Below are 12,456 nucleotides of genomic sequence, written 5' to 3'. Positions count from 1 at the left end.
TTTAAATTTTGAATTTCAAATTTAAAATTTTAAATTTCAAATTTAAAATTTTAAATTTTAAATTTAAACTTATAGATTGTACCTTAATCTACGCATGCATATGTATATCATATTCTAGAACCATGCTCTGATACCATTTATTGCGAAAAATTCAGTGCAGGGGCAAAATGATAATTTTAAAATTTTTTCAAAATTACTATTTTATAGTGGAATTATTAATTAATCTCATTAATTAATACTAATTAACCCTACACTAGGATCTAAATATGATATAACAGCATGCATTTAAATTTAAAATTCAAATTTGAAACAGTAAACTTTTTACTGTACTGTGTTCAGAACACATCACCTTTTGTGGGTAGTCGATCACCGTAATCTGATCACCATCAGAGGGCTCTAATCGTCACGTCATAGCCATACTAGTGTCTGACCACTGTGGATCATCCACAAGAAGCTCCCGTCTGATTGGCTCCTCACGAATGCTAGTTCGTGATTTCACCCTTTTGATGGCTGATGTTGATCGAACTCCTTCGATCGATGTGTGCTGACTCCTCGGATGCTCTGAATCGTCTGCACGATTGGTTGAGAGGCTGATGGATCTCTCTCTGAAATTTGGTGGACTCACGATACTCGTGGCACACCAATCTCACTTTTCGAACCCTAGGTAGAAACCCTAGGGTACACACCAAAAATCCTGCGCCCACTTCTCTCTCCTTTTTCTCTCCTCTCGATAAATTTTGAACACTTCAAAATTTTTTCAGAACCTCCCCACGCCCCTTATCTTTTCTTTCTTTTTTTTTATTGCCCACGCCCCCTCCCTTTCTCATTTTATAAAATATCGCAAGAGATGTTGAAAGCGTGTGAGTGGATAAGAAGAGGTGGTTGCTCACTTGAATTCAAATCAAATTTGAATTCAAGTGCCAACCAATCTTATCCTCATCCATTTGTACGAGAAAGAAGAGATGGCATGGCCTTTTTTTTTTTCTTTTTTGTGCGTGGAGACTTTCACGAGAAATCATTTCTCGTGTGGAATATGGGGCGCACAAAAGAGGATAAGCTGGCGCATGGTTATTTGGTTATCCATTCAAATTCAAAACCCCTTCGAATTTGGATGGGTAACAAACCAAGTTAATCCAAATAATTGGCACACAGAAACATGGGCGTGAGAGAGCTTTGCGTGGGAGAAAATTTATGAGAAAATTTTTTCTCGTGAATTCAAATGGGCGCAAGGAAGTTGGGTGGCGCAGGAAATTTAAAACAAGATGGTTTGATTCAAATTGAGCCAACCTCCAATTCGAGGAATTACTTTAATTCCTTAATGGGTACTAGAATCCACACAGACTACACACGAGCCCAACTTTGGTTGGTCAACCCATGTGCATCTATGGGTAGGTTCTTAACCAGTTGTTTCTCTAAACAACTTCTAGTAATTGATTTTGCCCCAGAACCTAATCAGTAGGCTTTGGCCTCCACTGAAAAGATCTGGTTAGATCCAACCATTAACATGACTTAATTTGATGAATCAGACCAATAAATGATCAGGCCCGACTTTGGCCGGCCAACCTAACCACCATCAGAAAAACTCAACCAAATTATCATATTATGAATGATAATTTCATTAGCCAATGAGCACCAGGCCTTTGGGCCTCCAATGATCATTGAACTAATGGACTCATTATCACTCATTTAATGGGAGGCATTGACTTAGTTATCATTATAACTTAATCATTTTAGGGACCTAATAATTTTTGAGGATTTTATTAAAGGATAGTAGAGAAGAAATCATCCAGCCAATTTCAATCCTCCCACTGACTTCACCAAGTCAGATTAAAAAGGATTTAATTAAAGCTGGCATTAGGAGCACCTAAATCAGTCACACTGATTTACCTAATGACATGGGTGAGCTCTAATCACCAAGTGATCTAATCAAAATCTAACTTACCAGATTGGCCAGGTAAGTGAGATCAGTGGTGGAGATTTACCATTAACTCGTCAATGATCGAATCAATGCGAGTAGCTCCCTCTTAAGAATCACTGATCAAAACTGCCGAACTTACCTTAGACACCAACCGGTTCATTAGTTTTAATTTTGATCAACTTAGTAAATAGGGCTCCACCGCGTAGCCATAAATTAAGTCCATCTTGATCTAGTTAAGGACATGGACCCATTCAACTACAACTATTGAAGTTGATTCTAGAGTATCCTTGACCTAATCTAATTCAACTTTTGATTAGATTTGACCAATTACTCCATTTAGTCTATTTTTTAAGCTAACCTTAGGTCTAACCCAATTATGGATCTAATTCATCTAACCCATTGATCCACAAGTTTATGCAATTGTCTTAGGTCTTAATTCATAATTCTAGACCTACTAGACAATACTTAATTCTTTTAATTAAGTACTTGGGCTGATGGGTCAGGGTTTGGCATTTCGAAAATAATTTTCAAATTTTGAAAGATTTTATTTTCAGTTCACCAAATATGTTGACTTATTTCACAAACGGGTCAGCACAATTCATAAACAGCAATCCTATTGCTCATTTCATAACAGAAAATAACTCAAAATAAATCATAAATTTTTTTTTAGATCTAATCTAACACATTCATGATAAATTTTATAATTAAGTTCTTTCGCTGCTTCATCGGTGTGGGATATAATTGCATCGGCATCCCTACCGCCATAGGAGACCCCATCGAATGGAAAGAGAGGGCCTTTAAACCCTACTTTTCTCCTATGACCGGACGGCCATGGCAACCAACCCAATTAGATTACTTGCTACTTGGATCAAGTATATCTAAATATACCAATTGCAAAATTTAAATTTTAAATTTTAAATTTCAAATTTTAAATTTTAAATTTCAAATTTCAAATTTCAAATTTCAAATTTTTGAATTTCAAATTTTGAATTTTAAATTTTAAATTTTAAATTTGAAATTTCAATCAAATTTTAAATTTTGAATTTCAAATTTTTGAATTTTGAATTTCAAATTTCAAATTTTAAAATTCAAATTTCAAATTTTGAATTTCAAACTTTTGAATTTTGAATTTCGAACAACTTTCAAAATTCAAATTTCAAAATTTGAATTTCAAATTTTAAATTTAAACTTTTAGATTATAACTTAATCTACGGATGCAAATTCATATATCATATCTTAGAACCTGCTCTGATACCATTTGAAGCGAAAATTTAGTGCAGGGGCAAAATGGTAATTTTAAAACTTTTTCAAAATTACTATTTTACAGCAAAATTATTAATTAATTTTATTAATTAATATTAATTAACCCTACACTAGGATCTAAATATGATACAATAGCATGCATTTGAATTTGAAATTCAAATTTGAAACAGTAAATCTTTTACTGTACTGTGTTCAGAACACATCACCTTTTGCGGGTAGTCGATCATCGTAATCTGATCACCGTCGGGGGGCTCTGATCATTATGTCACAGTCACACTAGTATCTGGCCTCTACGGATCATCCACACGAAGCTCCCGTCTGATCGGTTCCTTACGAATGCTAGTTCATGATTTTATCCTTTTGATGGCAGATGTTGATCGAACTCCTTCGATCGATGTGTGCCGATTCCTCGGATGCTCTGGATCATCTGCACGATTGGTTGAGAGGCTGATGGATCTCTCCCTATAATTTGGTGGACTCACGACACTCGTGGCACACCAATCTCACTTCCCGAACCCTAGGTAGAAACCCTAGGATACACACCAAAAACCCTGCGCCCAATTTTCTTTTTTTTTTCTTTCTTTTTCTCTCGAAAGGTTTTGGACCTTCACCTCATGCACAAGGCTTCCTCACACCCCACTTTCTTTCTCAGAATTTTTCTACACACGCCCCAGCTCCCTATCTCTTTTAAAATAGTTCAAAACATGTCTTATCCGTGTAAGAGGATAAAGACAAGTGGTTACACATTTGAATTCAAATCAAATTTGAATTCAAACTAAAACCATCTCATCCCTATCCACTTGGGCGTGAGAAGAGAAGGTGTGAGTCTGCTTTGTGCATGGAAAGGTTTCACGAGAAACTCTTTCTCGTGTGAGATGTGGGGCGCTAAAGTGGATAATGTCATGTATGCACAAAAGATAAGTTATCCATTCAAATTCAAACACGCTTTGAATTTGAATGGCTAACTAATCATCTTTATCCAAATATTGGCGCATAAGAGTGGGCATGAGAAGGGCTTTGCGTGAGAAAAAATTCATGAGAAGTTTCTTCTCGTGAATTCAAATGGGCGCAGAGATTTAAGGTGGTGCAGGGATTCAAATTCAAATGGTGGTTTGATCTTAATTGAACCAACCTAATCAAAATAGGTGAAGCATAATTAGACTAAATTAAACCCAACTTAATTAGGCTTAACTAGGCTCAATAAAATACTAATCAAATCAAAAATTGACTAAGCCCAACCCCTGATCAAATCAGGGACCAAACCATCTCGACGATTAGGTCAACTCTTAACCTAATCGGGTCAAACCCAACTGAATCCAATTCAATTGGACTTGATCCAAAAATAATTACTCAATCAAATTGAGTTAATTAGTGATCAAATCACTAATAAAACTTCTCATAATTATTGAGTCCAAATCTGATGGGCAATCGGGTATCAAAGTCCATCAATATGAAACCTTGATCAAAGAGTCCCAAACCAGTGAGACTCTTGACCCCGATACCCAAAATGTGTGGGACTCGTGATCAGAAAATTTTGATTCTCGATCACAGAATTTCAGACACGTAGGACTCATAGTCCACGAATATTAGGACTCTTCATCAGCCATCAGATCAGATAGGAACCTCTAATGTGTGTGACCCCGCATGTTCGAACCTAAGCCGGTAGCACAGGAATCAATTCCTGTACTAATCGAAGTGACCATCTAGCAATGGTACCCAACGATCGGATAGGTCGAATAGTCACAATCGCAACATTCAGAACCTACGTGAATGTGATTACCGTATAATTCATCCCTTTTGACCCCTGTGTTTAAGACGACTCAGGGTTAAACTGTCAACCCTGATGAGATCATTCGAATCGTGCTCAACTCAATTAGTCCTGTGACTCCTCACTAGGACTATCCTGGCCAATATTTTACTAAATTGAAATACGACTGTACACAGCTCCTAAACTGGAGTGGTCAATCCCATCTTGACACACGCACCAACAAGTCAAGTACTTGACTACACCCAGCAGCCTTCCATCACTGAATTAGAAATTCAGGTAGTCCAGTGCCTAAGTGCAGTGAGTTGCTTGCAAGTCACCGTGGCGGTCTCAGATCGGAGGGACATTTATACCCATATCCCATCGGAGCAAATCTTGACAGCAGAAATAGCTCCAGAGTCGGTCACGTTCAGTGAAGATGTATCATTACATCTCACCTGTATGCCATACTAGTGTCTCTACACTCCTTGGTTATGAGGACAACCAATCCATATGGCACACAACGACCTATGCTCGATAAACATTGTCATCCTTGGTAACAACGTATCATTTGATCGGGAACAGGTTTAAGGACTAAGCGACAAATCCTTTTTTGTCGAGTCTAAATAGTCCTAAGGACTTCACCACAACACAGGAGTTCATTAGAAGATGAAACATTTATGATGAAAAAAATACCAAAATAACTTTTATTTATTTATAATTCATATACTAATACAAAAGGAGCACAACCATCAACAGGCTGATGATTAGCTTTGGGACACTATTCCCAACAAATGTTGTAATCAGATTTTCATGATTAGTGAATAAAAATCTAGAAAAGAGAGTTTCTTCTTTGCTTCTACTGTTTTCTTGTTTCGTACGTCTTCTTTCTCTTTCCATCAAGATGTGCCCAAGGCTATGTCACCTCCTTTCAAGCACATCATGTATGGAGCTAATGGTATCTAACATCTATATACTTGGACTTTGAGTGGAAATTTGGATTTTTGTTAAGATGGATAGCGCTTTGGCGGCTATCACAATAGAGCATATTTTTTTGTTGCTTAACACCCAACTCCTGCAAGAATCCTTTCATTCATAAAAATTTTTTGCGTGCTTTGGTCACCTCAATGTACTTGGCCTCAGTAGTGGATAAAATAATATACTTTTGTAGCTTAAATTGCTATGACGTTACTCCCTTTACAAAAGTAAACAAACATCCTGAGATAGACTTTTTGGCATCAATATCCTCAGCCATATCTGCATCCATGAAGCCTTCTAACATAGGTTGACCTCCTCCCAAGCATTCACAAACTTCAGATGTGCCTCTGAGATAGTGAAGAGTTTATTTAACTATTACCCAATGTTCTTTTCCCAAACTTGCGAGGAATTTACTACACCAACCACATGAGCAATGTCGAGCTTTGTGCATATCATAGCATATATTAAGCTTCTCTTTGCAATCTATAGTGAATTTTTTCCATTTCTTCCTTGTCTTTCTCACTTGAAGGGCCGTGCTTGGAGCTTAGTTTGAAGTGGCTTCCAAGTAGAGTCCCAACTGGCTTTGCTTTATCCATATTGAATATTTCTAACATCTTCTCAATATAGCTTTCTTATGACAACCATAGCCTTCCAATCTTTCTATCATGAGAGCTCTTTATGCCCAAGATTTGTCATACTAGTACCAAATCCTTCATATCAAAAGACTTGCTAATCTCTTACTTCAACATATGAATTTGGTTAGCATCTTGCCGAGCAATCAATATGTAATCAATATATAACAAGAAAATAATAAAATCTGCATTAAGAAACTTCTTAACATAAATACAATGGCCTAAGGTAGTTGTATTATATATATCCATGGTCCATCATAAAGGAGTCAAATTTTCTGTACCATTTGTGTAGTGTTTGCTTTAAACCATATAAATTCTTCTTCAATTTGCAAAACATGTCTTCTTTGCCTTTGGCCTTGAAGCCTTCCGATTGCTCCAAATATATTTCTTCTTCCAAGCCACTATAGGGAAATAAAATCTTTGCATCTAGTTGCTCCATCTCTAGATTCATGCTCGCCATCAAGCCAAGAACAACCCAAATAGATGACATCTTCACAACAGTTGAAAAAATCTCTTCAAAGTCGATCCCTTCGTCTGATTGAATCCTTTTACAATCAATCTTGTTTTATATCTTAAATGTGAGCCCTTTCAACCAGAAGACCCATCTTTTTTTCAATATATTTTTTTCTTCCAGCAATTTCATTAAATCAAATGTATGATTCTTATATAAGGGCTCTATCTCATTTTGCATAGCTCTCGATCATTTTTCACTTTTTTCACTTTCTTGGGCTTCTTGATAACTTTTCGGTTCACCTGCATCAGTGAGCATAGTATATTCAGTGGAAGAATATCTTGCAGATTGATTATGTATTCTAATAGACTTCCTCAATTGTGGCATGGTTGGTGGCACTTGACGGGGTTGCTCTCCCACTTCTTCATGATTGGCATCAACTGTTAGGGCATCACTAACACTACCACCATCACTAGCCTCTACCTCTTCTCCATCTCAAGTATCACAGGAGGGGACACTGGATTCAACTCAACAATATCATACAAAGAGGATTTTGACACCTTCTCTTCTCTAATATCTTTAATGGTTTGATTTTCCACTACAAGAAAATAGTGTAATAGCGATGGCTATTAGTAACAACAAACATGCCATCGCTAATAGTTACATTTACCAACCACTTATTACAATGGAAATTAAAATCATCATCAATAGGGTGAAGACTTATTAGCGACAACCTTTTTTATTATTAGCGATGGTATTTTTTGTTATTAGCCATGGCAATGCCATCGCTATAAATTTAATTTTAAATAATTGTATTAGTGACAGCTTTAGCGATACAAATTAGCCGTAAAGCTAATACTCTATCCTAAAGCCCACCCCCATTCACAACCGATTGGTTTTGCTCTTCCCCTACCTCCCTCTTCTTCCACCACCTTCGGTCCCCATTCTTGCCCCTTCACACCGTCGGAGCCCCCGTCCCCGCGCCCTAGCCCCTAGACCATCGTCCCCATCTCGGATCCAACATTCTCATGTCAGAATGACTGTCCTCGAGCCCCTACACTCCCCCTTCTTCCCCACCTCTTCCCTTTTTCCTTTGGCACTGTCGGAATCTTGACGGAGCCCCTGTCTCGATGCCCTGACCTCCCCCTTCTTCTCGGCCTCACCCCTTCTTCCCTCGCCATCATCCTCATGCTGGATTGGCCATCCCCGCATCAGATCAGCCTTCCCCTCATTAGATCTGCCATCCCCTGCCTCCCCTCTTCTCCCCCCACCTCCCTCTTTCTTCCCCCGCCACACCACCAGAACCCCATGCCACAGTCCCTGCGCCGCCTCCTCTTCTTTCCTATGCCACCTTTCTTCTTTCCTGTGCCACCTAGTGAGTATTAGTGACAATGGTGGTGTTGATGATAGAGCCATCGCCATATATTGTTCCCTCGTCTTTCAATTCTAAATATTTAAATTTAAATTTATCAACTTTATTTAAATTAATAATATTTAAATTTAATTTGTGTATGGAAAGTGCATTTTCAATCACCGACAAGATCCGGACGAGTGCTGCTGCGGCACGAAACTTTGCTTCCGATGGTACTCTCGAAAGGTGGAACCACTCTAGAGAGCCCTTTAGCAACAGTAGCCCCATTGCCTTCGACGGTAGGGGTTCAAGGTCAGACAATCGTCGGATCAGCTCTAGCCTGATCATCTACTCCAACGACAGTGAGAGCAGCTTGATAAGTTGTTCGATGACCAATGTGTGACGAGGAATATCTACCCCTCGGGGGTAATCGACAAGATCCAAATGGTGGCGCTGATGAGCTTACTTCTGACTCATCACAAGTAATATGAGCCAACCCAATTGGATTCAGATCGAGCTGGAGCCTCATATTTTAAAAGATTCTTGAGCCCCTTTGTGCTAACTCAACAAGTTATTCAAGTGTATTATACTCCTTTTCCAATAAGAAAGAGAGAAAGAAAAGATTGGTGGACTGTATATAAAATTAAATCTCGAGCCATTCATTGCGGGCTCGAGGAGAAAAAAGAACCCCATTTATCAGAATACTTTTAGGAGGATGAAACATTAAGAGTTCATTAGTCTTTAATAGATGCAGAGTTGGATGCTCTAAGAATTCTCCTACACGATGGCCAACATGAGGAGGTAGATCATATTGAGTTTGTTTTAAATGACAATCCTATCCAATAAGGTGAAGAAGAGGAAGAAGTAGAAGAAGAGAAAGAATCGGAAGAAGAATCCAAAGGGTACCAAACATCTGAAGAGATCGATGAGTAGTGATAAGTATATCAAACTCCCATTATATCTTTCTATTCATATTTCTAATGTTGAATAAACCTTCAGACTTAGTGGAGTCAACTCTAGGATGGAAGGAGTCGATCTTAAGGACAAAAGAGTCAACTCTGATATGCTGGAGAAGACTGGCACACAGCAAAAGTCGACCCCAGGGCAGGTGGAGCCATTTTTGTCTTTATGGTGTGTTTGTATATTTTCTTTTCATATTTGCCTTACATCATTTTAATTATTACATTGCTTGCCACAATTATATAATTAATCTATGAATCTGTTTATTTTTATTTTTAGAGATTGTAGGATGACTACTCTTAAACGATGGAGCTGTGCTAGTCAAGGAGAGAGCTCTAAAGGACAGAGCTCTAGAGGAGAGAGCTCTCATGCGACCAGCTCATATGGTTCTTTGGCACCCACATGTACCATGACGTAAACTAATATTTTAGAAATCTTTTATTAGATTATTTTATCTTTTATTATCTAATATAATATTTTTTATGATGTTTCACTACTCTTAAATTCGGATGATGTGGGGTTGCCATTGATCCCACAGTCACACGGAGCAGTGGCCAGCTCTCAACCTTAGTGCCATGGTAGTGGACTTGTCTGGCTCACAGTACCTCTGACTTGATCAGAGGATAGAGAGCTCATGTACATTCAAAGCTGCTCGTAAGTACCAGATCTTCGAAAAATATGTTTAAATTTTAGCCATTTTAGAATCAATATTTATTATTCAAAATTAATTTTGTAGAATATTTAGGGAGCCTGAGGTGTCTCATGTGGTTACTGAGATCATCCAACGATTGATGTCGAAGTTGGTGAACGAGTTCTCCAGTTGGTTATTGAGGGCTTATGACACTGCGTAGGAGATGTTCATGGTAAATCAAAGGTGTTTAATTTTTAAATTCATGATACATTTGTATTCTATTTATTAATACATGTCATCCTTTATTTATAGTCATACTATCGATTCGAGACTCCTTAGGATGAGGAGGCCGACCATCGGACCTCCGAGGAGGTCACCATATGTAGGCTCCGGGATAGGCTATACCATCTCAGACAGTCTGCCATTGAGTTCTCCAATTCTGAGTCACCTTCAGACTAAAAGTCTTTCACAAATCACTGGATGCAGGAGGACGTACAGGAGCTCTCTGTGATCAGTGGAGCAGTGAAGAGTACTTCGATAGATAGTCAAGGGCCTGACAAAATTGAACCATCTAGCAAGATCCGATCAAGCACACCGCGGCTCTGTTGGCATAGGTATTATAGCAAATAGATTGATAAAAATTTTAAACTTATATTAATCTCATATTTAGTTGACCATATTTTTTTTTATTAAATTAATTTTATTATTTATTGTAGATGCGGCAGCTGGGTCATCTACCACGGTAGCTGTAGTTGTGGAAGGTCATACACCACTCTAGGAGAATCGATGATTACTTAGATTCTAAATTCAAACAGATCATGATAATTTAAAATATTATTTATTAAATTTTTATATATATTAATATATATAATAGCATTAATAAATTTTTAAATTATATAGATAAATTATGTGGAGTATGTCGTAACACGGCACAGTGAAGACCCATCCTTTCAGTCCCACCTTGACCTCGAAAGATGGCTCAGGGCCATTGGAGGGGTGAGTAGGAGCCGGGTCATAAGGTTCAGCCATAGTTTTGACCTTTCAGTAGCTCGTTGGTCTTTGACATCCTTCTTTCAGGTCTCGACAATCCAGACATGGGGTGATGCATATGTCGAGGAGGTCATGCAGAGGCTTTTTTGCAGCGATCTCAGAGCTTCTGAGACACCATCCACGATATGGTTGTTGAGATTCTTCGAGATCTATATCTATACAATCAACTAAGCTCATTGTCACAGCCATCACAGTAGGTAAGTCAAGCAGCACTAATAATTTTTTTACTTATTTTAAATTTTTATATTTAGAAGCTTCATATAGTTAGATTTGAGTCAAAAGAAGAGGACCTAGGGGTCAAAAGCCAATCTACCCATCTGATGGATAGGATGGAAGTGTAGATATATTCGTATCATAGAATAGAATGTGTAAAACTAATCCATTTGAAAATTGAAGGAGTAAATTGAAATAGCCCCCTCCATGCTGGTTTAGGCTTGAGGTAGGAGAGAGAGGTATTCAGGGGATCAAAATTCAATCTAACTATTTGATGGATTAGTTGAAAGTGTCTATAGCTTCGTATCATTGAATAAAATATATAAGAATAATTTATTTAAAAATTGAAAGAGTATATCAAAATATATCCCTCCATGTCGGTTTGGGCTTCAAGTGGGAGAGAGGGAGTATCTAGGGGGTCAAAATTCAATCTAGCCATCTGATGGAGTACTAACTAAGGGTGTCTATAGCTCCATATCATTGAATAAAATATATAAAAATAATCCATTCGAGAATCAACGTAGTATTTCAACATATATCCCTTCATAAAGGTTTAAGCCAAAGGTGCATCAATTACTTTAGTTTTACAATTTTAATTAATTTAATTCTAAAGTTATTAATAATATCTTATTATTCTTCATTATAAGATATTGGAACATTTGGCTCTCATCTACTTACTACTATAGAAGATGTATAGGAGCAAGAGGAGGAGGATCTCCATTGATTTTTTTTAGTTTTGATATAATGTATTTGATATTTGAGCAGTATTATTTATATAATTTAATTTTGATGTAATATATAATATTAATTTTTTATTTGTGATGATGATAGTTAATTGTTAGTTGTTATAATGTCCATAAATATATGTTGCTTATTAATTTAATTATAATAGATTTTAGTAAATCTAATTACTTGTTAATTAAATTATCATAGGTTTTAATAAATATAATTTATGAATTTTTTTAAAAAAAATACTATTAGTAATGGCTGTTGCGACGGCAAAGCACTAAAGGAACTATTAGGGATAGCTTATTAGAGACAGAGGGAAGCTATCACTATTATTTTTTTAAAAATTTTAATTTAAATATATTATAAGCAATGGAATGCTGTCACTAATTATGCACCTTTATTGTCAAACTTTTTTCGATGCCTTTTTAGTGACCGCACTGCACTGCTAATACCATTAGCGATGGCATTTCTCTTATTAGCAACGGCATTGAGCCATCACTAAGAATCAATTTTTTTGTAGTGTTCGAAAAAAACCA

General features: G+C 37.1%; 1 protein-coding gene across 1 annotated transcript in view; it reads right to left on the bottom strand.

Annotated features, from left to right (window-relative positions):
* LOC140856125 (uncharacterized) overlaps positions 1-6,995 on the bottom strand; it is a 30,086-nt gene extending 23,091 nt beyond the window's left edge. Inside the window, exon 1 of the mRNA XM_073253292.1 lies at positions 6,817-6,995. Coding sequence (XP_073109393.1) covers positions 6,817-6,995 — 179 coding nt within the window. The remainder of the gene's footprint in view (positions 1-6,816) is intronic.
* Positions 6,996-12,456: the final 5,461 nt, after the last annotated feature.

Source organism: Elaeis guineensis, chromosome 1 (assembly GCF_000442705.2).
Source record: "Elaeis guineensis isolate ETL-2024a chromosome 1, EG11, whole genome shotgun sequence".
Classification (NCBI taxonomy): Eukaryota; Viridiplantae; Streptophyta; class Magnoliopsida; order Arecales; family Arecaceae; genus Elaeis; species Elaeis guineensis.
This window is presented reverse-complemented; position numbering and strand designations above follow the sequence as displayed.